Here is a 27,982-nt window from a genome sequence, read left to right as displayed (position 1 = left end):
GAAATATGCTTGACTTCCTGGCTACTGTCTTGCAGTTCCATCTACTATGCGGCAACAATATTCTCACGAAGTATTCAGTTAGATAACAACAGAATAGAGAGATGTTAGAGGCCCCATAAACCTCATCCAGTCCCTATCAACCCATCTCTTATTATTAATCCAGCTCCTTCCATAATTTCTCCTTTCCCTCCTCCACAGCTTCAATACCATTTCGCTTTCAACCAGTGGTGTGCTGGTAAATATTTAACAACCGGCTCTCCGGAAAAAAAAAATCCAAGCTGGATTTAGAAAGGGAAGAGGCACCAGAGATCATATTGCAAGCATATGCTGGATAATGGAATGGACCGAGGTATTTCAGAAGAAAATCACCCTGTGCTTTACAGATTACAGCAAAGTCTTTGATTGTGTAGATAACAAAAAACTAAGGAACGGTTTTAAAAGAAATGGGGGTACCACAGTATCTGACTGTTCTGATGCACAACCTATACTCTGGACAAGAGGCTAGTGTAAGGACAGAATATGGAGAAACCAATTGGTTCCCCATCGGAAAGGGTGTGAGACAGGGTGTATTTTATCATCCTATTTGTTTAATCTATATGAAGAACACATCATATGGAAAGCGAGATTGGCCACAAGATGAGGTGTGAAAATTGAGGAAGAAATATCAGTAATTTAAGATATGTAGATGATACCATACTCTTAGCAGAAACCAGTAATGATCTGAAACAAATGCTGATGAAAGTTAAAGAGGAAAACACAAAAGCAGGACTACAGCTGAACGTCAAAAAGACTAAAGTAATGACAACAGAAGATTTATGTAACTTTAAAGTTGATAATCAGGACATTGAACTTGTCAAGGATTATCAATACCTTGGCACAGTCATTAACCAAAATGGAGACAACAGTCAAGAAATTAGAAGGAGGCTAGGACTGGGGAGGGCAGTTATGAGAGAACTAGAAAAGGTCCTCAAATGCAAAGATGTATCACTGAACATTAAAGTCAGGATAATTCAGACCATGCTATTCCCAATCTGTATGTGTGGATGTGAAAGTTGGACTGGGCAAAGGGATCAAGGCAATGGTAAATGCATCCTTGGAGGAGGGTGCAATGCCATTAGCCCTCAAGGAGGCAGTGATAAGACCTATCTTGAAAAAGCCCTCCTTGGATCCCCAAGATTTAAACAACTTTCGCCCAGTCTCTAATTTGCCGTTCTTGGGCAAGGTGATTGAGCGTGTGGTGGCAAAGCAGTTACAGACACACTTGGAGGAAGCAGATTATTTAGATCCTTTCCAGTCAGGCTTCAGGACTGAACATGGAACTGAAACAGCCTTGGTCGCTCTGGTGGATGATATGAGGAGGGTGTTGGATAGGGGAGAACATACCTTCCTCGTCCTCCTGGACCTCTCAGCGGCTTTTGATACCGTCGACCACGGTATCCTGTTGAGTCGCCTGGAGGGATTGGGAATAGGAGGCACTGTTTTACGGTGGTTCCGTTCCTATCTGTCCGGTAGATATCAACGGGTAGTGTTGGAGGATGAGGTTTCAGACCCTTGGCCCCTAAACTGTGGTGTGCCACAGGGTTCTATCCTCTCCCCCATGCTATTTAACATTTATATGAAACCGCTGGGAGCCATCATCAGGAGTTTTGGGCTGCAGTGTCACCAATATGCGGATGACACGCAGCTCTATCTCTCATTTAAATCCTCACCAGAGTTGGCTGTGGATACCTTGTCCAAGTGCCTGGAGTCCGTAAGTGGATGGATGGGAGAGAACAGGCTGAAGCTGAACCCCGACAAGACCGAGGTGTTGCTGGTGGGGCACAAGAGAGGGTTGGGTGATTTTGACCTGATACTTAATGGGGTGAGTTTGCCCCTGAAGGACCAGGTCCGCAGTCTCGGGATTATCCTGGACTCCCAGCTGACTATGGAGGCTCAGGTTTCTGCAGTGAGCCGGGCAGCCTGGTACCAACTTCATCTAGTACAGAGGCTGCGACCCTATCTTCCCATACATCTGCTCCCACGAGTAATACATGCCCTGATCTCCTCTCGATTAGACTACTGTAATGCGCTCTACGTGGGGTTACCCTTGAAGACGGTCCGGAAACTCCAACTGGTACAAAATGCGGTGGCGTGCTTAATAAAGCAGACTCGCCGCCGTGATCATATCACCCCAGTGTTGATTGAATTACACTGGTTGCCAGTTGTATACCGGGCCCAATTCAAGGTGTTGGTATTAACCTTTAAAACCCTATACGGTTCCGGCCCAGTATATCTGAAGGAACGCCTCCAGTATCACCAAATATGCCGCCAAACAAGATCAGCCTCACAGGACCTTCTCTCGGTCCCACCGGCGAAGACAGCTAGGCTGGTGCAGACCAGGGAGAGGGCTTTTTCGATCGTGGCCCCCACCCTCTGGAACTTACTTCCCTTGACCTTCGGCATGCCCCCTCCCTGTTGACTTTTCGCCGAGCCTTGAAGACCTGGCTCTTCAGGCAGGCCTATGAGATCTCTGGGGTGGGTTAGGTTTTATACTATGTTAGCGTAGGATGGTTCTGTTAGACGAGATGTTATGTTATTAATACTGTGATGACTATCTATATGTTGAGATTGTATTTTATATTGTACGTCGCCCAGAGTGTCCGTTCAGTCGGACAGATGGGCGTCTGATAAATAAAATTTTATTATTATTATTATAGTGAAAAAAGTGGATAAGGGAAAAATCAACTCCTTTGAAATGTGGTGTTGGAGAAGAGCTTTGCGGATACCATGGACTGCAAAAAAGACAAATAATTGGGTGTTACAACAAATGAAACCAGAACTGTCACTAGAAGCTAAAATGATGAAACTGAGGTTGTCATACTTTGGACACACAATGAGAAAACATGATTCACTAGAAAAGACAATAATGCTGGGAAAAACAGCAGGGAGTAGAAAAAGAGGAAGCCCAAACATGAGATGGATTGATCCCATAAAGGAAGCCACAGACCTGAACGTACAAGATCTGAACAGGGTGGTACATGACAGATGCTCTTGGAGGTCGCTGATTCATAGGGTCACCATAAGTCATAGTCTTGGAGGCACATAACAACAACAACCTCTTCAAAGTACTGATAAGCCTCTTGTTTTAATTAAAATAATATAAATCCTTGCTCTTATCACTAATGGGAGTTAATTATCTTGCATATGCTCATAGTAAATTTTCAGATACTTTCAGACCCTCAGCAATTTTCAAGTGGTCTATGCAGAAGAAAAGTTTGGGAACCCCTGGAATAAGTCATCTGCTTATGTCCCTATGCTGCTCTCACCCCTCATTCAGGAGCCTGGGATGCATGCGTGTGGACATACCTCCTTACAGTTATGGAAAGTGATTCTTAATAATAAGTCTCCAGACACAAAGTTACATAGGTGTTTATCAGTTGTTTAGTAGAAAATTCAGAAGTGCAGAGTCCCTTCATGATAGTTGCAGCCACTTACACCCTTTTTTGCTCCTGGATTAAGAATTAGATCTTTGTTGTTGTGAGAGAATGCATTAACAAACATCTCTAGGAGCCAATCAGCATGTAAATGGAAAGCGTTAGCAACTGAGAAGAGTCTTCTCAGTGGGTGACTCACCTCCTTTCACTCTGATTGGCTCCAATCAGCAGGAAAGGCAAGGAAGCATATTAGAAGACTCTTCTCAGTGACTAACACACTCCCTTTTCATGCTGACTGTAGGATGCTTGGAGACATAGGGACCCTGCTCCCAAAAAAGCAGAGGGACTAAGACCCCCTGGGCGACTACCCTCCTGGTGCTTATGGACATGACCGTAAAATATTTTGTGATGTGCAAGTTCGATATTATTTATTAAGTGTGTTTCGGATTACACTGATGGCATTCCCAAATATGTACTTTCACACAGACTTTGGTTTTCCATAACACAATGTTTGTCCAAGCCTCCACACTTGGGGGGGGGCACTACTTGCACACCCCTTCCATAAGCACATCAAAGTTGGATAAACACCTGAACCAAGACCCAGACAAAAGGGCACTCCAAACAAAAAGGTAATTACAGTGGCTGAGTAGATCTTGTACAGTGGTTATACTGACTGGGCAGCCACTGTCCTTCATATTTTACAAAATAATTTTTCCTATACAAAGATTACATTTCTGTGTATGAAAAAGTAATATATGAAGGGGTCTCAATAGTCAGAAAAGTAAACAAATGAATGGTGATCCAAATGTTTTTCATTCTCACGTTATGAAGCTAGCTGCCAGATGATGTATCACCTTTCCTACGCATGCAGCGTAGACTGAAAAAACAGCACCCAAGCCACCATTCAATACGTGCATGTGTTCTTTCCAACATGAATCTACAGGTCTCAAAAAGTAATGTGTGACAAAGTCCTCAAACACCTTATAACATGCCTCAAACATGGTCTCTTGTTCTACCAGCATGCCTTCACACCATCACTTTGCCAAAACATAAGGATAGATAAATTGCTTTTAGGGAGGTTCACAATTATGATTTCCTATTTATTTAATCTAAAAATATTTAAAATACATAAAAACAGCCAGGGGAAGATATTGGAGAAATATAAAATAAATACAAATAAAAAGTGGGGGGGAGGTGAAGATCCTTAAATGTGCTACTCACCATCTCTCAGCCTATCCTCCTCTCAGGATGAAAACAACAGAGAACCATAACCACCCCCAGGAAGAAGGGCACACTTAAAATGCAGAGGAAAAAATCATCTACAACCGTAGTGTGAAATCAAATATTTACTGGGACACAGTATGTAGAAATATTTATATAAACACGACTATCAAATATGTTTATGAATTACACAATCTGTAAATATATTTATAGTGCAATCCGATGTTTGTTTACTCAGAAGCAAGTCCTAATGTATTCAATGGGGCTTACTCAAACTTGGAAGTGTGCAGAGAAGTACAGCCTCAAATGATAAGGAACTTGTTCTTTCAACTTGTTCTTTTAAGTTGAGACCTTATCCCAGTCTGAGTCTGTGTTGGAATTGCTTTTTAATATGTTTTTAAGCCTTTTCTGTTTTTTATGATGTTTTAAAGTGCTTTTAGTGCTTTTGTTTGCCGCCCTGGGCTCCTACTGGGAGGAAGGGCGGGATATAAATCAAATAATAAATAAATAAACTTCATTCACCCAACCCAAAATTCAGAATCATGCTTCTTTAGCCTGTTTTCCAACTGTTTATTCTTGCTTTATGGTTATTGGATTTTAAAGGGATTTATTTCTTATTGTGAGTTTCCTTGGTTTCCCAACCCTACCTCACAGGGTTGTTGGAAAGACCACACACACACACACACACACACACACACACACACACACACACACACACACACACACACACACACACACACACACACACACACACACACACACACACACACACACACACACACACACACACACACACACACACACACACACACACACACACACACACACACACACACACACACACACACACACACACACACACACACACACACACACACACACACACACACACACACACACACACACACACAGAGCAGATGTATAAATACATACAGCCCATATAATAATTTATTGTCAAACCAGTTGGTTATTGCAGAAAAATCAGTATTAGTTTTTAAAAAATCAGTATTAGTTTCCTACAGAATAAAAACTGTAATACCCGCCTACTTGCTTTAAAATAGGACTGGAGAGAGACAGAAAGAGTTAGAACACAAACACAATTCTTTTTTACATTCACTCAAAAGTCCCATTAATTTACAGCACATTCATAACCATGTCTACTCAAAAGTAAGTCCTATTGAATTCAATGGGATTTACTCTGGGCATATGGGATTAGCATGCTTTTACCCCCACGAAAGCAAGTATTGGGAAGGTTTTGAAAACACTGCCCAGGATCTGACTCCTGCAGACAAGAGGGGAAAAAACTGAAATGTATATACTTACCCAATTTATGAGATTTTCAGATAAATGGGGGGGGGGGGAGAACCACCATTTTCTGGCATTGCAATGAGGTTTTCTAGACACTATCCAGGTCAACCAAACTGGCTTCACACTGATTGGCTGCAATCCTGAATGGGCGAGGTTAGACTGAGCTACGAAGTGCTATAAAGTACAAATTTGTTTTAAAAAAAGATTTAACAGTTGGGGTGGCTGATGTTTTGATGTATATCTCGAGAACCGGACCACCTAGAAACTTAATTTTTTTTTAATTCAAGCTGAGAATCTGGGCCACATAACGGGTAAATGGGCGCCAGGTGGCATGCAAAGAATCCGGGTAAAACCCGGCTTACCGAGCAATATGGCATCCCTAACTACAACTCCCATCAGCCCCAGCCAGCATGGCCACTGGATTGGGCTGATGGGAGTTGCAGTTCAAACAAGTAACTTTTCTAAGCTTTGCCCAGAAGCCCATGCTTCTAGCACATGTCTTTCGTCCACCAATCAGAGGAGCAGAAGACTTCCCCTGCTCCCTCTGTTAACAAATGGCTCGCAAAATTCTTGAAACTTTAACAATCGGCTCTCGCGAGCCTGTACGAGCCAGCTCCAGCACACCACTGCTTTCAACCCTTTGTTCCTTTACTGCAGTTCACCCTGCTTGTGCTGGCCCTGACGCATTCCTGAAGCCAGCACAGCTGATCAGAAACACAACGTCAAGCACGGCAGTTCCATGTACTGCAAGACACATCAGAACCAACTGTTACCCTGTTTGCATTGACCTCTAATGCCACCAGACCAGCAGGAGTGAGGATTCAAGTGATATGTTTTGTGTTGTATGTAAAAGCTAATAAGTAAGGTATGCATTTGCAAGCATCAGTCTGTGTTTTTGGCTTGAATTAGAACTGCCTCCCCCAAAACTCAAGCTTGAAGAATGGACAAAATTCTCACAGCCCAGTGTTTCATTTGGTCTACGCTGGAATGTTGGTGTATATTGTGAGATAGACATTATAACCTCAATTCTTTACTATTGAGTTAGAAATGACTAATTTTCAGACTTTTTCTAGTAATCAGTGGGCCCTGGATTATGTATATGCCAAATCTGAAATTTCTAGGTGGCTTGGAAGTACGTCAACAATCTGAGGGATAAGTACACATTTATCCTTCGTTTTGAGGTTGAGGTATACAAATATCCAATTTTCAGATTTCCCTAGTAATTGGGCTGTCTAGGACTACACACAATATGCCATACCTCAATGAAGATAGCTTGGTTGCAGTTACCCATGCTCTGATAACGTCCCATTTAGACTATTGCAATGTATTGTACAAGGGGCTGCCTTTAAAAAAGTGCTGGAAATTGCAGTTGGCCCGGAATACAGCCACAAGATTATTAACTGTGACTGAGTGTTTTGACTATATTACATCTCTGCTTTATCAAGTTGCACCAGGATGTAGTTAGTTTCTGGCCCAATTTAAAGTACTGCTTGCAAAGCTCTTAACAATTGGTGGGGCCAAGTTACCTTTTTTTAAAAAAGCATTTTCCTACCGAAAGCCAGTGTGGTGTAGTGGTTAAGGTATTGGACTACGACCTGGGAAACCAAGGTTCAAATCCCCACATAGCCACTGGGTGACCTTGGGCCAGTCACTGCCGTTCAGCCTCATAAAAACCCTATTCATAGGGTTGCCATAAGTCGGAATCGACTTGAAGGCAGTACATTTACATTTATTTTCCTACCTCATCCTTAACATCTTCATCAGAGAAGGCCATGCTCCAAGTGCCTCTGGCAAATGAAGTGAGATGAATGACTACTAGGAAGAGGGCCTTTGCAGTGGTGGCATCCTAGTTATGGAGCAGGTGCCAATCTTTTTATACTCTGGGCTTTTCTATTTAGCATTTGTGTTTTATTGTATGTGCATGTTATTAATTGTAGTACTTATTTCTCCTTGAATAGTAACTGTATCATTTGTATTATATTTAGTACTTTATTGCATTTTCTGTGAGCCACCCAGACAGCATAGGTTATTGGGTGATGTGAAGAAATGCTTTGTATATGTCTGCCTGTTTATATTTTGTGCTTTGAAACAGATCTCTGTTGATGTCAGAGTGTAACTGTCAAAGTTCAAAGCCTTGTGCTATTTCTGCATTGCAAGCCTGTTCAGCAGTAGCTACTTAGTGGCAGGTTCTGAAAGGGGGGGGAGGGAGAGAATTGCCTTCATTATACAGCCACGAGAGTGGCTGTATACTATAGCCAGCAGGGATTTTTCACATTCCGCAATGTTAAATTGAAAATACCCCCCGCCATTCCGAAGCTTCCTATAAACTCATTTCAAAACAAAACCTTACAAAATTTATAGTCCTGAACTCAGAAATGCTTGCTTAACAACCCTGTCAATTTTCATGGTGATACACAAAACAGTCAGAGAGAATAGACAGTTCAAAGTCTAAAAAGAGAGAGAAAAACCTCAGAGCCCTTTGGACTTTTTTCTCTGAGAGTTCTCATAATCTGTTGAAATTCATTAAACATCAGCCATGTTCACAGAGTACCTGTAATCCTAATACTGACGTTGCCCCATACTCTGACCTTCATCTACTGCAGTTTAAAAGTTGAAAAAATGCCTGGCTGATTTTTAATTAATTTAAGAAATTTTGGCTGGAAGCCAATGATAAGGGCGGGCATGCTCAGTAAGGACCAACTGTCAGAGTTCTAAAAGCCTCACAGCTGCTGGGCTTGCCTAATCAGGGGGCCACACCCACACCAGACTTTGATTTCACTTGAAACAGTCATGGCTTCCCTCAGAGAACCCTGGGAATTGTAATTTATGAAGGGTGCTGAGATGAAACTCCTGTTCCACTGAGAGAGCTCCACAGGCCAGACTGGGTTAACAGTCAGCCACTCTGATTGAAGTCTCTGAGGGGAACAGGGCTTCTCCTAGCAACTCTCAGCACCCTTCACTAACTACACTTCCCAGGATTCTTTGAGAGAAGCCATGACTGTCCAAAGCGAAATAAGGCCTGGTGTGGATGTGGCTTTGGTTTAAATGTTGGTGGGAGGCTACATGTGCCTGCGGTAGAATAAAAAGGTGGGGGGAAAGCTGAAAAAGAATAATACTGTTTACAATGTTTTCCTTTTGGAAAGGAAAGGAGCTTCCCTTCTGCTCAGTGCCCACACACCCAATCTCCCCCCTCCTCCTCTCCTCCCTCCCTCTTCCCTGGGTCAGTTTTGGACTATGACCTGGGAGAGCAGGGTTCGAATCCCCACACAGCCATGAAGCTGACTGGGTGACCTTGGACCGGTCACTGCCTCTCAGTCTCAGAGGAAGGCAATGGTGAAACCACCTCTGAATACCTTTTACCATGAAAACCGTTTTCAAAGGGTCGCCATAGGTGGGGATTGACTTGAAGACAGTCCATTTTCATTTTCAAACATGATTGCATAGAAATAAATCCCACTGAACTCAAAAAGTATGCAAATTATCAAACCCACCCTCCCGTCTCCTCCCTCCTATCCCCTCCCTCTTCCCCCTTCCTTCCCCCTTCCTTTGCCCCTCCCTCCCCAACCCCATCTCCTTCCAATCCCCTCCTCCTCCCCATGGTCAGTTTTACCTATCTTAAGCATGATTGCACAGAAGTGAATACCACTAAACTCTAATAAGCATGGAAATGATCAAGATTTTTCTCTTCTCCCAGGCATTTTAGCATGTGTTTTAAATTGTTTTAAATTTTAAAATTGTGTTTTAAATTGTTTTTAAAATATGTGTTTTAAATTGTATATTTGTTTTAATGTTTTTGATCGCTGTAAACCGCCCAGAGAGCCTCGGCTATGGGGCGGTATACAAGTGCAATAAATAAATTAAAGAATAAATAAATCTGCCCTCCCCTCCCCCTTTCTTTGCCCCCCTCCAATACGTCCCTTCCCCTTCCCCTTCCCCTTCCCACTCCTCCTCCCCCATGGTCAGTTTTTCCTATCCTAATCAAGACTGCCTAGGAGTAAATCCCATTGAACTCAATAAACATGCAAATGATCAGACCTGCTTTCCCCCTCCTTCCCCTCTCCCTTCTTCCTCCTCCCCTGCCCACTCCAGCCCTCCCTTCCTCCCCCTAGTCAGTTTTACCTATCCTAAGCATGATTGCACGGGAGTAAATTCAATAAACATGCAAATGATCATGTCCTTCTGCACCCCTCCCCCTCCTGCCTGCTCCCATCCCAGTCCTCCCCTCTGCATTGCATTTCCTCCATATGCTCAGAGGCACATGTTACCAAATTCTTCCAAGCTACACAGGAAGTGGATTGGACTGTGAAAGACTAACCCAAATGGTGTTTGCATTTTGACAAATTTGTAGGGCAGTACGATATCTCAGAGAGTAGTTCAGGTCTCCTGCTCTCCTGGTGCATTCACTACAGCTGCCCAATTTCCCTGCTTTTTAAAGTTTGATAGAAATAGCTGTGGGCTATAGGTACATTCTTAAACCACAAGGTTTTTTGCCCATGAGTGATATTTATAGATGGTGCCTGGATCAGGTAAAGTCATTTTGATTGGTTTGGGAAATAACACTCTGATTGGCTGGAGGTTCTAGTCAGAGAAGAACAGACAGTTAATGGTCAGTTGGAAGAAATAATGTGGAGTGGGGAAAGTCAATGAGGGAGATGCAAGGCAAAGAGCAGAGAAAGCTGAGGTGCAAGTGAACAGCTGAAGCCAGAATATAAAGCTAACTATCCTTAGTGTGTTAACAATACTTAGGTGATGAAGATCAGAGGGTGGCTGTGTTGGGTTAAGAGGCTGCCCTGTGTAAAGGTCTTACAAAAAGAATGTCACACAAGTGGGTTTTAAAAAGCAGCTAAACTGTCCAAAGTCAAAAGTACGACTAGGAGCTTTGGTGTCTGAGGCAAATCGTACCGAGTAGCTTGACCAAACTGCGAGTGAACCCTGAACTCTGCATCAAAGCCTAGGCTGCCATCCTGTATTCACTTACCTGGAAGAAAGCCCCATTAAACACAAAGACTTATTTCTGAGTAGACATGTACTGTACTGTAAGTTAATTATACAGTGAAGTCTTAATGAGTCCTTGGTCTTAATTAAGTTCCTGCAAAGCAGAAGACATGCCTAAGCCTTGTTGCAAATTTTTCACATTTGTCTTTTGCAGGGGAGGGGGATTCTTTAACATTCACCAACACTTATTGTGTAGTAGTATTTGCAGAAAATAATTTATAGTCACTACCTTATCTCTGGTGAACTCAAAACAGAAAGATGCATCCTAGTTGCTAGAGAAAAAGGGGCAAACTATGGAGATTCCAAGGACTAGAAAAAAAGACAAAAGCAGGAAAAGTATACTAAAAGAGAGGACAAAACAGCAGCTCTTTAGGACCAGAAGGATTCCTACTGCCTGATGCCCAAACAACTCGCTTATGAGTCACATTTCTTATTTCACTCACTGGCTAATAACAGTGACGGGCAGGAGCAGGCTGCCAGACCAGGCTGGCTCATTTCACATTTTGCTTCATAACCTTCTTTCTAGAAGTGCTAAAGAGTTACTTTTAAAATAAAAGCTCAGATTCTGGGGGCACCACTAAAGGCCTTCACGGGCTCCATGGCACACATGGGCAACGAGCTGGTAAACCTTGAAGTACAGAAACGAAAATACATTGTGTTTTCATTAAATTAATTCTACAGATAAATAGAATAAATTCTACAGACGTATAGATGAACTGATGAACAATTTGGACTGTTTGATATTCCTGGTTTCATATAGATTATTTAACTCTACTGAGACACAGTTTTGGATTGTTTTGTGTTCATTTATTTCGATTGATACACAGACTTCTTATTGTTAGCTATTTGTTGTCTCCTGTCCTGAATTGGTACTTCCCCACCCACCATAAGTTCCAGAAACCTGAAGTCCATTGTCGGCATGTACACAGGTCTTTGTTTAGTGTGCATGCTTTTAAGTTTTATTTTTTGGAAAAATAGGTTTCCAATATATCAGATTTACACAAAAGAGCAGTAAACTGATAAGATGTTTTTTGCTTCAAGCCAGGCAAGGATTTGGAGTTGCTTGCTGCTGCCCCTTCCTTTCCTCCCCTTTTCCTTTCTTGCCTCCTCTACCTGTGAAGGCAAATTTTACTTTTATTTTCAATAAAGCTGTTTTGAACAAGAGCAGTTACGTGCCAAATTAAAATACTACAAACAAGTGGGAAAGGGTAGGCTGCATCCTTTCCATAGCAACAGATGGCAAAAATGGTAACAAAAACCACCCATACAATGCACTTCAATGCATCCACAGTCAAGTAACGCACAATTTTATATTGTATTTTCTTCACTTATTGGATTAACTACGGATCTGGAAAATCCGAATTTAGCATGAACTGCAAGCTGCCAATTGGATAAGGATGATGTCATGTAGATTCCGCATTTAAAAAAAATAGAGACACAAGCAGGTTCAAATCTACATTAAGCTCCAGTGTGGATGAGCCCTGGGTCATGAGACACTGTACTCAAGTGCTAAGAAAATTTTTGAACTAGGTAATGTTAAGGTGAAAGAAACATCTGTTTTTAAAATTAGGATGTTACCTAATCACGATCCAAAAATTACTTCATAACAGTGACTTACTGACAAAGCTTTGCATGCACAGCTTTCATTGCAGGTCAAGATAAGCCTAAGGGCTGGCTCACACATACATGTTCATTACCTGATAACTAAAACATCCACTGGTGCTTTGCATGTGTGAATGGCAGAGCAATCCAAACCCTGATGAGGCAGCAACAGGATGTGACAGTACGATGGAGGCTTGATTATAGCTCATGGTTAGTGAGGAGTGAGCTTAACCATGAGTTCCAGTTCAAATGACAAACTCAGCAAAAAGGATTGGGCAGGAGCAAAGTAACTGTGAGCTCCTCTCTGGGAGCCCAATTGTTCCTGCTGTGTCACTAAGCCAAAGTCTGGCTTAGTGTGTCTTGTGAACCAGGCCAAACTAGAGGTTTTGTTTGTTTGTTTTGTTTTCTGATCCAGGTCAGGATCAGGACCAGGAATTCAAGCTCAATGTCAGCAGCAGCCCCAAATTTCTGTTTTGCTTATAACTTAGACCTGTTTTGATATTCTTACCTTATGTTTTGAACGGAAGGATTCAGTGTCTCATCCATCATGTTACTGGTTACAGCTGTGTGTCCATCTGGAATGGATTGTACTGGGTGCATTAAATGAACTGTCCGATAAAGCTGAGTTGGATGTACTGGTTGACTAGGCGGTATCGTCCTCAACACTTCTGATGTCATGCTAGGTAGTTGCTGCTGTTGTACAGTTTCAATAGGATGCTTAAGTCTGGTAGACTTTGAGCTGACTGGAATCTTTAAAACAGCAGTAGATGTTCCTCTTTGACCTGTGTTTGATGATTCTTTGGACCTACCCATTTGGTTTCTATTAGCAATAGGTGCTGAGTGTAAAGATGAATCAGGGGAGTCCGTACTCGAACTTGGATCATCATCATCTATGTAAATGAGGTCTTTCGGCATTTCTTTAAACTGATACACCAAACGCTGTCCCTCCACTTTGGCCAGAATGCCTCTTTGGTAATAATATCTGTTCAAAGTAGAAAAATACACCAAAGATTACACAAAGGATTACCTAAAGGGAAAAAACTATACTTCAAAGACTGGTTTAACACTAATAACAGAATACTGCAGCAACACAGCTTTTTAGAATAATGAACAGAATTCATTTACTGTGGTTTCTATTATTGCTGAGCCATAAATATTTAAGTAGTTTTCCCTAACAGATTACTTTCCCTATGATAAAAGGTGTCTATGCAACTTATACTGCTCAAAGTACAGAACAGGACCCATGTGGGTTTATTAAGCCTCACTATAAACAAAAATGCAGTTGTGGACCTGAGCTTGTCATGACTCACTTAGCAGATGATATCCATCTAAGAGAAGAAGACTGTGAGTCATGACCTATTTAAATGCTAGCCAGTCTTGTTGCATCCATACATATATCTATTGTAGTATTAAATACTCCCCATCCTCAAATTCATACTTCTTATCCTCAACTGACCATGAAATAAAGAAATGGTCATAAGGAATTAACAATTGGTGCCCCCGCTCAGTGTTCTAGTTTTGTTCCTCTTGACAGCCAGCACGCCCTGTCTTCATTTGGTTGTTGAGGCGGGGAGCTTAGTCTTTCCCCCCTAAAGAGGTTATGTACTACTGCATATAATATTAACAAATACTAGTTATTAACATTGTCTTAGCTTAGGATGCTTCCAGCCTAATGATATACATTTTGAATTGATACTATTTTCTTGAATTTACATACCTGAGAGCTCTGCCCATGGTTTCATAATTCATATCAGGTTTGTTTTTGTGCTTTCCCCACAACCTTGACACAGCCTTGGAATCTACTAGCTTAAAAATGCCCTTCTCTCTTTGAGTCCATTTAATGTATTTAGGACAAGTAGCCTTGTCCTGCAGCAGTGCTAGTAAAAACTCCCAAAGATAAATTGTGTTTCCTAAAATAAATAAATGAAAAAAATATTCAGAAATAAAGACATGCCACATCCAAAAATCCTGATTTTTACACAGAGCCATAAGGCAAAAAAATGTAAAACCAACTATTGTTTTTTTGGCTCTGGCTGGGCACATGAGGGGCTGTAACATTTGCAGATTCTTCATCATCAAGCCCAATCATGTCCAGAGTCTACGCACAAGTGCCACACATTTCTGACAGCCACTGGTACTATGTAGAGACTTCTTTGTGTAATCATGCCAGTCTATATGGTAAGCCTCTTACAATCATTACAGTACTTGTGTAGAGGTAGAAGCATTTTAAGCTGTCTCTATATGCAGTTTCTAATGTCTGAATCCACTCTGACTCTCACTAGTACAGTCACCTGTCAAAAATTTAATAGTTTTGCTATGCTGCATTTAGACTAGTACTATCTCACTGGAGAATACAGATACACCCCCCCACACACACACTCTGTGTGAGTGTAGGGGAATGTAAACTGAGCGGTTAATGTGCATAACAACAAGCTATTGTGGACATTCACTAGGCATCATGGAGAATGTGCATGTAATCCTTCCACGAAGCAGGAATTGTGCACATTTCCTTGTCAATATAATCTCCAACAAGCCTTAGGGAATGTGCATATATTGGCTGAATTTTGCACATTCTCCGACCCTTAAGCTGAATTTTGTACATCCTCTGGCCAGTATGCATAATCCCCAATAGGCCTTGGGGAATGTGCATATCTTCATTGAATTCTGTAAATTAACTGTACATGAACATTCTCCAGTCAGTATGCATAGTCTTCAAGAAACATGCCTTTTTCCTGTCTCTTGTTCAGAAGTGTGCAGTCTGCACCCCTTGGACTGCTTCTGGTCCACTGCCTAATCTTACGTGGCCCATACCCTCTCACTAATCAGCACAGCAGCAGGAAGAGGGAGGTCCAGATAAAGGATTTTTTTTTTGAAGTCCAGCTCCCTTTTTACCATTCTTACCTATTCTCAAGTCAGCTGAGCAGCACAAAAGTTTGAAACCTTCCCTTTCCCTCCACAGTTCTGATGGAAATTGCCCCCCACACTGCTATTATACTGCTATTAAGCTAAATAAAAAAATTAATAGCAATATGGGCTCAATCATCATGGGAATTGCAGGGGAGGAAAGGTTAACCAGCAGGGAAAAGAGACCTTGAAGATCAAGAGTGTGAAGCTTTTTCCTTTTATTTTCTCTCAGGCCCATGATCGGAATTAAGCAACCATGCTGAAATAGGACAAACTTTTTATTATCAGTTGTTTTGTTTGACTCCTTCATTACCCAGAATGTCACATACTCTGCGCTATCTATAGCCCTGAGATCACATTGTCCATGCTTACCCTTCCCATCTTTGTTTTTCTTTTTCACTGATATGTTTGGAGTTAGAGTAGGAGACTCTGGGCGTTGAACTTTGGGTTTCTTCCCTGAAAGAAAACCACTGTTGTACCAACGTTTACATTGAAACTATAAAATAGACATGACAGTCAATTTATTCACTGAATACTGATTCTGTCCCCACCCACCCTGGCCAAATTTATAACAACCAAATTGCTGGATAAGAGTACAGCAGTTTAAAAGATCCAAGCACAACAATGGAGTCAATAGTTTTAGAGTACTTACCTCGCTGAGTGAATAGCATCTCAAGTATCAATCACCAAAAATTTATCCAAAACTTAACAATAAACCTTTGATGGTTAAATACTGATAATTTATATTTTTCCCATTTAGAGGCAAGGGCTTTCCACATATGTCAAATAAGGCTGCTTTATTGTCGTGGCTAAGGATCAGGATGTGTCTGGTTCACATCTCATGTAAACAATGAATTTGTATGCTATGTGTGCACATACGCCTGCCATCAACCAAGATGGCGGTAGAGGCATCAGTCCTTTAAAGAAGCCTTCGCCGCCATCTTGGTTGATGGCAGCCCTACGCGCACAGTGCTTGCGGTAGCTCCCTCCCTGTAATCTGCAGCAGGGGAGCACTACTCTCCCACCCTAACGAGAGGCCCTTCAAGCTACAGGGGCCCTCAGCCAGGGCCCGACCTGGCCACCCTTTGGCGCTGGCCCTGCTAATGTGGCTAGTGGTCTCCAAATTTTAAATTACCCTTTTAACCTTGCAGAATTGAAGTGAACTGAACATGATGCAGACCTACAGCTTCTCTTCTGAAAATAACCTAGAATCAGAGCAGGTAAGTACTGTATTGATACAGTGTAGTTCATAGTGTCTTTCTCTGAAAATAATCAAATGTCTCTTCTAGAACACACTAATTCAGAGCAGCCCTGAATACGTTTACTTCACTAAAAGATGTGTACATTCTTCTTTCCAGATGGGCCACAACACCATTTTGGATTATTTTTCCAATTGATCATTGGATATTATAAACATACACACACCTATACGAAATTACATTTGTAGGTGGGTGTTTTGCACACACTCACATTTCCTTACCTTTTTTCTTTTTTGGCTGCTCAAGTGCCAGAGTGCTTGGTGATTCAGCAAATGCATCTTGGATCTGATGAACCTCCACCACCTCTGGGATCCCATCCAGTGTGACTGACACATGAGTAATAGGGCCTATGTCAACATCATCTTCCACCTCAAACATATGCGCTTCAGAAAAACAACAAAGAAGTCACTAAATACTTCAATGGTTCTGGGAAAGTTTCTAGGAACAAGGTTACAAAAAAGCCAAAACTCTTTAAGGAGTCTATAGAATTTCAATATTTTTAACTGATCAACCAATAAAATATGAAAATAAGTTTTACAATATCTCAATACATGTGTTAATTTGAAGCTACTTAGTGTAGGTTACTATTTCTCTTTACTAATCACTACTTACAGGGCTGTTAAGATTATATTGGATAACTCCATGTGTGCTGCCTTGCCCTCTCTGAAGGATGGACAAGATACAAGTGGAATGAAAAAAAGAATGTATCATTCTCTTCCTTGCACTGACTTAACCAAAAGTCAATTAACAAGAGCCAGGTCTAATAACTTCCCCAAATCTGCAGTTAATGAAATTGACTGATGCAAACAATGTACCAAGGTTAAAAAAATATATCAGTGATAAATTTGACATTCTATGTTATAATATGAATGCAGAAAGAGAATGACACTTGCATGAACATTAAATACTTGAGCATGATCCAACCAATGGTCACTGGAAACTTAGCCACATGTTTAAATCTCTCTCACTGAGGCCAAAAAGACTTAAAAGCAACTTTGGTTCCACTATGCTTTTTCCCCCCAATAAAGGGGATAAGTTATACTAAGAATACTACTACTTTAAAGTAAAAGCTTTTCACTAATGTTTCCATTTCTTAAAATTAGGAGATTAACACCAAATGAATGGGTTGTTAGTATGTGTGCGTGCGATACGCCTTATTTTCTTCCCCAGCCTGCCCTACAGTGGAATGGCAAAGCTACCAAGTGAACTTACTAGATAATTGAAATGCCCTCTCCTGCAGTATTCGCTTCCTGCAAAATACAACATAGCCATATAGTATTTTATATATTTTTGCTTTTACACAGCATGAATTAGACTCACTTGATCTCTTATCATCCAGCATTGGGCCAGGGGAATCCATATTAAGAAGGGCCTCAGCAGCTTCAATGGTTTGCATTGTTTCATCTTCATTATGACAGGATGCTTCAACTACAAGTAAGAGGGAGGAAGGAGGGAGAGACAGAAGAGAGATCATTCAGAAAAATCCTAGTATGTGATACAACGTGAAAACATCCTTTGATTTTGGCTTCATGTCACACATGGGATCCTGGGACATATCTCAAGAAGAGAGAATATTCATGGCAATGAATCTGTAGTTGAATTATCTGTTTCCAGCCATTCCTGTAATAATCAAATTCTCTCTTGCTGTTCTCAATTTCCACTTATCCAAGTCCTAATACTTTTGCATAAATACAATGTTTCTGAGGAAGTTCTTTATTTATTAGTTATGTCAGGAAACAGCACCAAAAAGATTCACAAGTGAAGTGTTCTCCAGATTTCTAAATAAATAAATTTCCTAAATAAATTTCAACTGATATTGAAGCAGAAACAAAGACAGGACACTGGCTGCCCATTTGCTACTGGGCCAAGTTCAAGGTTCTAGTTTTGGTATACAAAACCTATATAGCTTGGGACCAGGATACCTGAAAGACCATCTTATCCCTTATATACCCAGTTGATCACTGCACTGTGCAGGTGAGGGCCTCCTTCAGATACCATCTTATCAGGAGGTTCGTTCTGCACAATATAGGAAATGGACCTTGACTGTGGCGGCACCTACTCTGTGGAATTCCCTCCCCTTAAATATTAGGCAGGCGCCATCTCTGCTATCTTTTCGGCACCTATTGAAGACCTTCCTCTTTCAACAAGCCTTTTAAGTTGAGACCTTATCCCAGTCTCGTCTGTGTTGGAATTGCTTTTTAGTATGTTTTTAAACCTTTTTTTTTAAAAAAAACAAAACATCAATGTTTTTAACCTTTTTTAAAAAAAAGTCTTGAAAGCTTTTTAAAAAGTGTTTTTAAAGATGTTTTGTTTTAATGTATTTTAAAGTCTGTATTTATGATGTTTAAAGTGTTTTTAGTGCTTTTGTTTGCCGCCCTGGGTGCCTGCTGGGAGGAAGAGCAGGGTATAAATCCAATAATAAATAAATAAATAGTAGCGCATCAAGGAATGGTTAATTGGAGGCTTCCTGGTTTAACTGCAGCTCATAGCAACAGGAGGAACAAAGATAGAGCACCCCCAAAATGCAAGGGCATATCTCTTAAGGGCCACTGTGCCCTTAAGTGACAATGCAAAAAATGCTCACAAACCTGTAAGAGTGATATCATCATCTATAATTTCTTCTTCTGCAACATCCAGTGAGTTCTCTGTTATCATGTCACTGGGTTCAGCAACACATGATAAACCAGAGTAATTGTTCAGGAGATCTGCACTAGGTACATGTTCCACAATAACAGCAGGAAAGATTGATGGATCACCCAGCTGTTAAAAGAAGAGGCAAGACAAAAACAAAATATCACTTTATCAGTGAATAGTGGGAATACCAAGACAAAATGTCACTCACAACACAAACTAGGAAACATGTTGTCTGTCTCACTTTCATGAGTCAGCCGGAGCAACAGATTGCTTTGTAAGCATATCTTGTAGCGCATTTGTTGAAGCTTGATGCATACTAGAATCCTGCTTTCTGGCACAGATAAAGTGTGCTCATCATCTCTGACCATTGGCCATGCTGGCTGGGGCTGATGGAACTGCAATCCAACAACTTCTGAAGGGCATCTGGTAAATCGAGACTCACTACTGGGTCACAGTGTGACCTAAGGTGGGTCACAACATGAACACTATTACCATACCAATATATGGTAAACATTAAGAATATAAGTAAAAGATTAAGAATATAAGAAGAACCCGCTGGATCAGGCCAATAGCCAATGTAGTCCAGCATCCTGTTCTGACAGTGGCCAACCAGATGGCTATGGGAAACCCACAAACAGAACCTTAGCGCAAGAGCACTCTCTCCTCCTGTGGTTTCCAGGAACTTGTTCAGAACCATACTGCCTCTGACCATGGAGGCATAGCATAGCCATCATGTAGTAGCCAGGAATGGCCCCCAATACTGCAGTCCTTCCTTCTAAAGGAGTTGTTCCATCACCTTTTTGAGGTGAGGCAACAAGAACTGTATATGCCATGCTTACTCTACATCAGCAAGACTTGTTCTTCTATATACCGTACTTGGTTATTTTATCTTTAACAATACTTTCCACCAGTTTTCCTGGGACTGATCTTAAGCTTACCAGTCTCTAATTTCCAGAATCCCCCCTGCCCCAATTCTCTTTTTAAAAAATGGTGTTACATTGGTCACTTTCCAGTCCTCATGTATGGAGACTGATCTTAGGGAGAGGTTACATATTTTTGTTAGAAGACTGACAATTACAAATGTGAGTTCTTTGAGAACTCTTGGGTGGTTGCCATCTGGACCTGGTGATTTGTCAGTTTTTTATTTTATCTATTGGTCTAGAAGTGGGTTCTCAAAATATATGGGCTAAAGTGGATTCCAGATCTGAAATGGTTGAAGACTATTAGTCTAGATCCTTTTCAACTCTATGAGCGCTGATGTAGCATATTGGTTAAAAGTGTGAGATGAGATCTGTAAAGATCTCCATTCGTATCTCACCTCAGCCATGAACTTACCAGGTGCCTTTAAACAAACTACTCTTTCTTACTCTAAGCCTCAATCTGTACCTATGAGGATATTTATTTATTTATCAGATTTCACCACAAGTTCCCAGGGCAGGTTACAACAAGAAAATATACAATTATAAAATATATAAAACTGTTCCAAATGGAACATAGTACAATGCTGTTTATTTATCAAAATATTTCTAATCCACACTTTCATAAAATATGTCAAGGAGGTATACAACATACAAATATAATAAAATCAATAAAAGTATCAATAATTAAAAACGTAATTAAAAACATCAATAGATATAGATGCTGTAATAGTGTTGTTGCAAGGGTTTCCTGAATGCTTCAACCACATTATAAAAACGCTAAGAAATTTCAGAAGAAAATCACCGTGTGCTTTATAGACTACAGCAAAGCCTTTGACTGTGTAGATCATGAAAAACTATGGAATACTTTAAAAGAAATAGGGGTGGCACAGCATCTGATTGTCCTGATGCACAACCTATACTCTGCACAAGAGACTACTGTAAGGACAGAATATGGAGAAGCCGATTTGTTCCCCATCGGAAAGGGTGTGAGACAGGGTGTATTTTATCACCCAATTTGTTTAATCTGTACACAGAACATATACGGAAAGCAGAATTGGACCAAGATGGAGGTGTGAAAATTGGAGGGAGAAATATCAATAATTTAAGATATGCATACGATACCATACTACTAGCAGAAACCAGTAATGATTTGAAACGAATGCTGATGAAAGTTAAAGAGGAAAGCACAAAAGCAGGACTACAGCTGAACGTCAAAAAGACTAAAGTAATGACAACAGAACTTTTATGCAACTTTACAGTTGACAATGAGGACACTGAACTTGACAAGGATTATCAATACCTTGGCACAATCATTAACCAAAATGGAGACAATAGTCAAGAAATCAGAAGAAGGCTAGGACTGGGGAGGGCAGCTGTGAGAGAACTAGAAAAGGTCCTCAAATATAAAGATGTATCACTGAACACTAAAGTCAGGATCATTCAGACCACGGTATTTCCGATCTCTATGTATGGATGTGAAAGTTGGACAGTGAAAAAAGCGGGTAAGAGAAAAATCAATGTATTTGAAATGTGGTGTTGGAGAAGAGCTTTGCGGATACCATGGACTGCAAAAAAGACAAATAATTGTGTGTTAGAACAAATGAAACCAGAACTATCACTAGAAGCTGAAATTATGAAACTGAGGTTATCATACTTTGGACACATAATGAGAAGACATGATACATTAGAACAGATAATAATGCTTGGAAAAACAGAAGGAAGTAGAAAAAGAGGAAGCCCAAACAAGAGATGGATTGATTTCATAAAGGAAGCCACAGACCTGAACTTACAAGATCTGAACAGGGTGGTTCATGACAGATGCTCTTGGAGGTCACTGATTCATAGGGTCGCCATAAGTCATAGTCGACTTGGAGGCACATAACAACAAATAATCTGAAGGAAAAGCACTTAAGATAGATTTATACATGCTAATTTTACTTCATCACTTTTCAGAGTAAAGCCCACACTTTATATTACGGGAAGACAAAGGAGGAGGAGTAATGACCTAAGCAAGATTAAAATTATTATGCCTTTTTAAAAAAAATCTGTGTGGAGCTGAGAAAGCTATATTAATAATAAATTATGCAAGCCATGCAAAAATAAAATGCTCTGTTACACTGTATGAAGAACCTGTAGCCCTCCAGACACTGTTGAACTACAACTCCCATAGTCCCTGACCGCTGGCCATGCTGACTGGGGCTGATGGGAATTGGATAACGAGATCTGGAGGGCTAAAGGTTTCCCATCTCTGATTTACAATGTTAGAAACTGCAGAATGTTAGAAATATCTGGGTGTAATAAGGAATTTATTTTTATCCTCAAGACCACTGGAAATTCTTTTTTCTTCCAAACTTTTAATAGATAATACGCATATTAAACTCTCTCTCAAGGCCACAAGACACTTTCTACACAGAGACACAATCACTGTACAGCAAGACTGAGTAGAAGGAAGCTGTCAGTCCACTGATAGATGAGAGGACAATTTCTGGTGGATTACCTAGTGAACAATACTGGACTAGCATGGTCTCATCCAGCAGAGCACATTCATAAGCAAAAGTGCATACTAAGGGTGACTTTTGCAGAGATCAATTATGCCTTAACCATTAAGAGATCCTGTGTAAGTACTTTTGCTTTGTAGATTTGACTACATGGACCACAGAGATTCTAGTAAATGACTGAAGTCAGGAAGGTAAATTCTGCACTACTACCCCAATGTATATAGGTAGGGTTTTTTTTATTACACTGGTCATAGGTCTCGACAACATAAAGTCATATAAAAATATACATCCACACAAATCTTAAGATTATCATGTACAAAGAGAGGCACACTTTATTCAAACTTTCTACATACAGATCCTACAATTGCTGATCATGCAGCTTTTTAATGAATATTTTCAGCTGCCAGGCCAAACAACATACAAATGATCTTGGAATCCCCAGTGATTTATCCACAAGCAAAAAAGCCAGTTTATGAAGAATTGATACATGGATAATTCTATCCAAGCAATCTCTTTATAAACATAAAGGGCAAAACAGTACAGGGAAAGATCACCCATAATTCATAATTGTATTTTTAAAAATAATCCTACAAAATATTTGTCTACATTGGAGAATTATCTGAACTGAGTCAAACCTTCACTGGGGAATGACAAACATGCCACAGACTTGCACACTCCTTTCTTTCCTCCCCTCTTGTGGCCAGTTTCCTCCTCCATTAGTGAAATATATACTAAGTGTCTTGAAAGATCAAAAATATGCTGCAGGCATGCATATTCTCATCTTCCCCATGCCAGTTCCCTCCACCACATTTACACTGGACAAACTATGGTTAGCGATAAACTCCAAAACACGGTTTCAAACCCATTTCAAATGATACTTTGGAAATTGGTGTTAATCATAATTTTCCCAATTCATGCATTATGACAAACTATACTTTGAGCAATTCAGAAATGATGGTAAGAATTGAGAATGAAATTTGAGAGAAGCATGCATACCTGCAGCACATTTTGGATTTGCCAAACCATTTTAAGTATATTTTCACTATGACAACGTTTCCCAAACTGTGATCTACAGTCAAGCTTGACTGAGGTGGTCCGTGGCTTGTGTGTGGATTTGTGGTTGAAGATGGGAGACAGCACATCTATCATATTAAATATTCATATTGATTTTAATTGTATTTTATCACCTCTTATTTCTTATGTTGTAGTTTATTGTATTGCAATTTGAATTCTATGGAACACAATATGTAAGAAATAAAGGAAGCAATAAAATACAATTAAAAATCATACACCCTCTAGCACAGCACATTACGATTGCTACAGCAGGCAGAAAAAACATTAAATGGTCTGACAAGATCCTCAGCAATTTTTAAGTGCTCCATGGAGAAACAAGCTTCAGAACCACGGCACTATGGTATTTCAACTGTGTACAGAACATGCTTTTGTTTTGAGGGTCACCACTGGCAAATATATAAATCTCAACCTCTGCAGCTAAAGCTGCACATTATACGTAAGGTCACTTGCTCTCGTGCCCCCCCACCAGTCACCTATCTTTTTCCGTATTTCAGTTCAGTAAGGGGAAACATTAGAAAGGCCCACACACAATTCATTTGCAACCATAAAAGCACAGGTTTTATAATAAAAAGTATAGCTAGAAGTATTTTAAAAGCCAGCACCCAGCAAGCCTCCAGCAGGCAGGCCTCCTTAAACAAGAAGTGAAACGGGTTAGTATCAGTCGGATCGTCATGCCTAAACAGATAAAAAACCACAGAAAACAGACACAGAAAACAACAGATGTTAAGCAATTCAGTAGAGTCATGAACTCTTCTAAAGGAATCTACAATTCAACTCTCTCCAGTTCCTACTCACAGCGTGTTGGCTGAGAGCCCTTGTCCCACACTGTCTATTCTTCTAGCTCACACATTTATTACATTTTTATCCCATCCTACCTCTAAGGTACCCAAGGTGGCACAGTTTCCTCTTCCCCATTTTCTCCTCACAAGGTCATCCAGTGAGCTTCATGGCCATTTGGATTACAGCCTCCCCAGCTGTAATCTGATACGCTAACCCTATACAACCCTAGCTCTCTCTCAAAACTTCAAATGAAAGGTGCAACAGCTCTTTACATCACATTATGCCTTGCCAACTGGACCACGTCTGTCAACAAGATTTTCCCTTGTTTGTCTGGTTGGCAAAGAGGTTTTGCTTGTTTTCCACCCTTATCCATCCTTCATTGTAGTTCTCTTTCAAATTGCACAAAGAAACTTAACTTATACAAAAGCTTTCCTTTGGATTTGTACAACAGCATGTGCACATGAACAAACACACAAAACTAAGTGATCACCTGCAAACCAAGCAGCAAACAAGTTTTCTGCTACTATATCTTTAAAAATATATTTAAAAAACATAGATAAGACAAGGAACAGAGGGAACTGGATAATAAATCTTTTTAAAGTATTGTTGTGTGCCACCCCAATCTCTGAGCAGTGAGAGATCTCCAGGGGTCCCTGAGCTTACCCAGGGTTTAGTTTCCTTGGAAAGAAGTTCAGCAGAGACTGTGGTGTCTTTATAAAATATGGTTTATTTATTTACACACATTCCAACCTGAGTTTAGGATGGAGGAGTTCAAAGCATCAGCAGTCCAATAGATCTTGCATTTCCTAGTAGGCTTATGGAAGGCAACCTAAAGCCATGGTACAGAGAGCCAGCCTCTCTGCCTGCCTCCAGTTCCCAGCCATTTCTCGGACTCAACTAAAAACACAAGCCTCTGCTTGGCCTCAGGAAGGGGGGGCTTTCAAGAGTTTAAATGACAATAGGATCTTCCTGGCTCGTTCACGAAAATGACACATGACAGACCCATTAACTCACCTGGCCACTCTATTAAACTAACAAAGGGGACTCATCTGGCCAGCAGAGCCGGTTTCTCACTTCCAGGTGCAGGGTTCCAAATCAGAGGCTGGAAGGGGACTCCTAGAAATCATCTATCTCAATCCCCAAACCCTAACAGTATTTTGGAAACTCCATTGTTATTACCCTCCTTGGACAACGTTTCATGCAGCCACTCAAATACTGTTTTCATTGCAAGAACATAAAATGCATATGAGAAAAATCTGACAAAAAAGGAGTTATTGTGTTGCTGTCTTAAGAGGTTTCTTTTTTGCCTTTTGGACACCTGAGCCCTTGAAGAACCAAACTACATAAGCAGTCTGCACTCTGAAGATTCTTGGAGGAAAATTCTGCTATTGTTTGTTTAATAACATGGAGATCCCTGCTCTGCCATTTGGACTTAGTCTTTCTGAGCTCCGTGAAGAAATAAATTTTATAGTTTAAGCTGGGTTTTTTATTTGTCTGAACAAACATTTGTTTTGTAACTGAAATAGTTTTAATAAACCAAGACACACATATTTTAGGAAAATGAAATACCTAATCAATTATTAGGTAAGCAACTATTTTCCCATTTCTGCTCAGGATGATGCTCATTCTGTGGGTGAAGATGGGTTTAATTCTTCATTAAATTGTCTCAGACAGCCCTCAGGTTGCTCAGAGAAGGTTGGGAAATTAGCTTGCTCCAAAACTGCTGATATCTTGCAACACAGAACAGTTAATGAGAATGCTGGTAGTTTTGATTTTACATGGCTGTCCTTCCCACCCCCACACCCCAGAAAACCACAAGACCAATTCCTCACTGCAATCACATGGCATTAAAAGTAATAGGTGACATCCAACATTAAACATAGAATTGACCCACTGAAATAAATTGATTTTGATAATTTAAGTTGATAATTTCAATGGGACTACTTTATGACATGGTTCAGTATCACCCAATTTGTCTAATTTAAATGTTTTTGAAATTCAGCCATTTAGCTGAGACACCATTCCAACACATCACAGAAATTAAAAAAAGAGACACTATAAAGTTAATTATGTTGGGAGTAATCTGCCATCTTTTGTAGATTGTTGTGATCCTCCATTAGCAATCAAGATGTCATATTAGTGTCCCACAGATGTCACTGTTCTTCTCTACATTGCGCAACTGGAACTCTCTCTCAGAGCACAGAACTAGAAAGAGGAGCAAAAGCTTGCTCTGCAGGTGTGCTGGGTATCTGAGATGCCTAGGTCTGGTTACCAGTGCCTGCCAAAATGCATGGACCATTTGTTACATCTATAAGCATATAAAGAGAGACTTTTAGAATACAGTTCTAAATTCAGAAAAGTCTAAATACAGGACATATAAATATGCTTTATCTTAGCCAACTTCAACTTCCTCTTCTGCTTTTGCAAACATTTCCCTTCTTAAAGGAGAAGTTACAAAGAAAACATATTTACTATATGAAGAAATGTTTAGAATACAGCTATGTATTTGCATTTTGCACGGATTTTTTTTCTCTTTAAGCAGTCCCTGCTGCTATTATAAAAATCTGTTCTCTTACAGAAGTCAAGAATTATCTGCAATATTACAATTATCTACAAGTGTTAGCTACAGTGTTAATAGTACACTCCTATACGTCCACTCAGAAGTAAGCACCATTCAGTTCAATACTCCCTGGTAAGTGTATATCGGATTTCATCTTAAGAGTGTCAACAATTTTCCAGATGGACTTAATATATTCTGTGACATTCTAGTGCTGCAGATTAAAATTTCTATTTCAATTGACATTTAACAGATGTTATGTGCCTTCAAGTAGATTATGACTTATGGCGACCCTATGAATCAGTGACCTCCAAGAACATCTGTCATAAACCACCCTGTTCAGATCTTGTAGGTTCAGGTCTGTGGCTTCCTTTATGGAATCAATCCATCTCTTGTTTGGCCTTCCTCTTTTTCTACTCCCTTCTCTTTTTCCCAGCATTATGGTCTTTTCTAGTGAATCATGTCTTCTCATGATGTGTCCAAAGTATGCTGTTGTTGTTATGTGCCTCCAAGTCAACTACAACTTATGGCGACCCTATGAATCAGTGACCTCCAAGAGCATCTGTCATGAACCACCCTGTTCAGATCTTGTAAGTTCAGGTCTGTGGCTTCCTTTATAAAATCAATCCATCTCTTGTTTGGGCTTCCTCTTTTTCTACTTCCTTCTGTTTTTCCAAGCATTATTGTCTTTTCTAATGAATCACGTCTTCTCATTATGTGTCCAAAGTATGATAACCTCAGTTTCATCATTTTAGCTTCTAGTGATAGTTCTGGTTTCATTTGTTCTAACACCCAATTATTTGTCTTTTTTGCAGTC

The 27,982-nt window shown here is 40.3% G+C and overlaps 1 protein-coding gene across 4 annotated transcripts in view; it reads right to left on the bottom strand.

Moving 5' to 3' along the window:
- The window catches only part of ELF1 (E74 like ETS transcription factor 1), an 82,226-nt gene that overhangs the window by 5,974 nt on the left and 48,270 nt on the right, over positions 1-27,982 (bottom strand). For 3 of the 4 annotated variants that reach the window (XM_061629935.1, XM_061629938.1, XM_061629936.1), the window contains 6 exons: positions 19,291-19,462; positions 18,023-18,130; positions 16,924-17,085; positions 15,816-15,899; positions 14,257-14,449; positions 13,048-13,521 (listed from right to left, as the gene is read on the bottom strand). In XM_061629935.1, the coding sequence (XP_061485919.1) occupies positions 13,048-13,521; positions 14,257-14,449; positions 15,816-15,899; positions 16,924-17,085; positions 18,023-18,130; positions 19,291-19,462 (1,193 nt within the window). The remainder of the gene's footprint in view (positions 1-13,047; positions 13,522-14,256; positions 14,450-15,815; positions 15,900-16,923; positions 17,086-18,022; positions 18,131-19,290; positions 19,463-27,982) is intronic. The other variant, XM_061629939.1, reaches the window with a different exon arrangement.

The sequence above is a fragment of the Rhineura floridana genome, chromosome 5, assembly GCF_030035675.1.
Source record: "Rhineura floridana isolate rRhiFlo1 chromosome 5, rRhiFlo1.hap2, whole genome shotgun sequence".
Classification (NCBI taxonomy): Eukaryota; Metazoa; Chordata; class Lepidosauria; order Squamata; family Rhineuridae; genus Rhineura; species Rhineura floridana.
The sequence above is the reverse complement of the archived record's forward strand: the minus strand, read 5'-3'. Positions and strand labels throughout refer to the sequence as shown.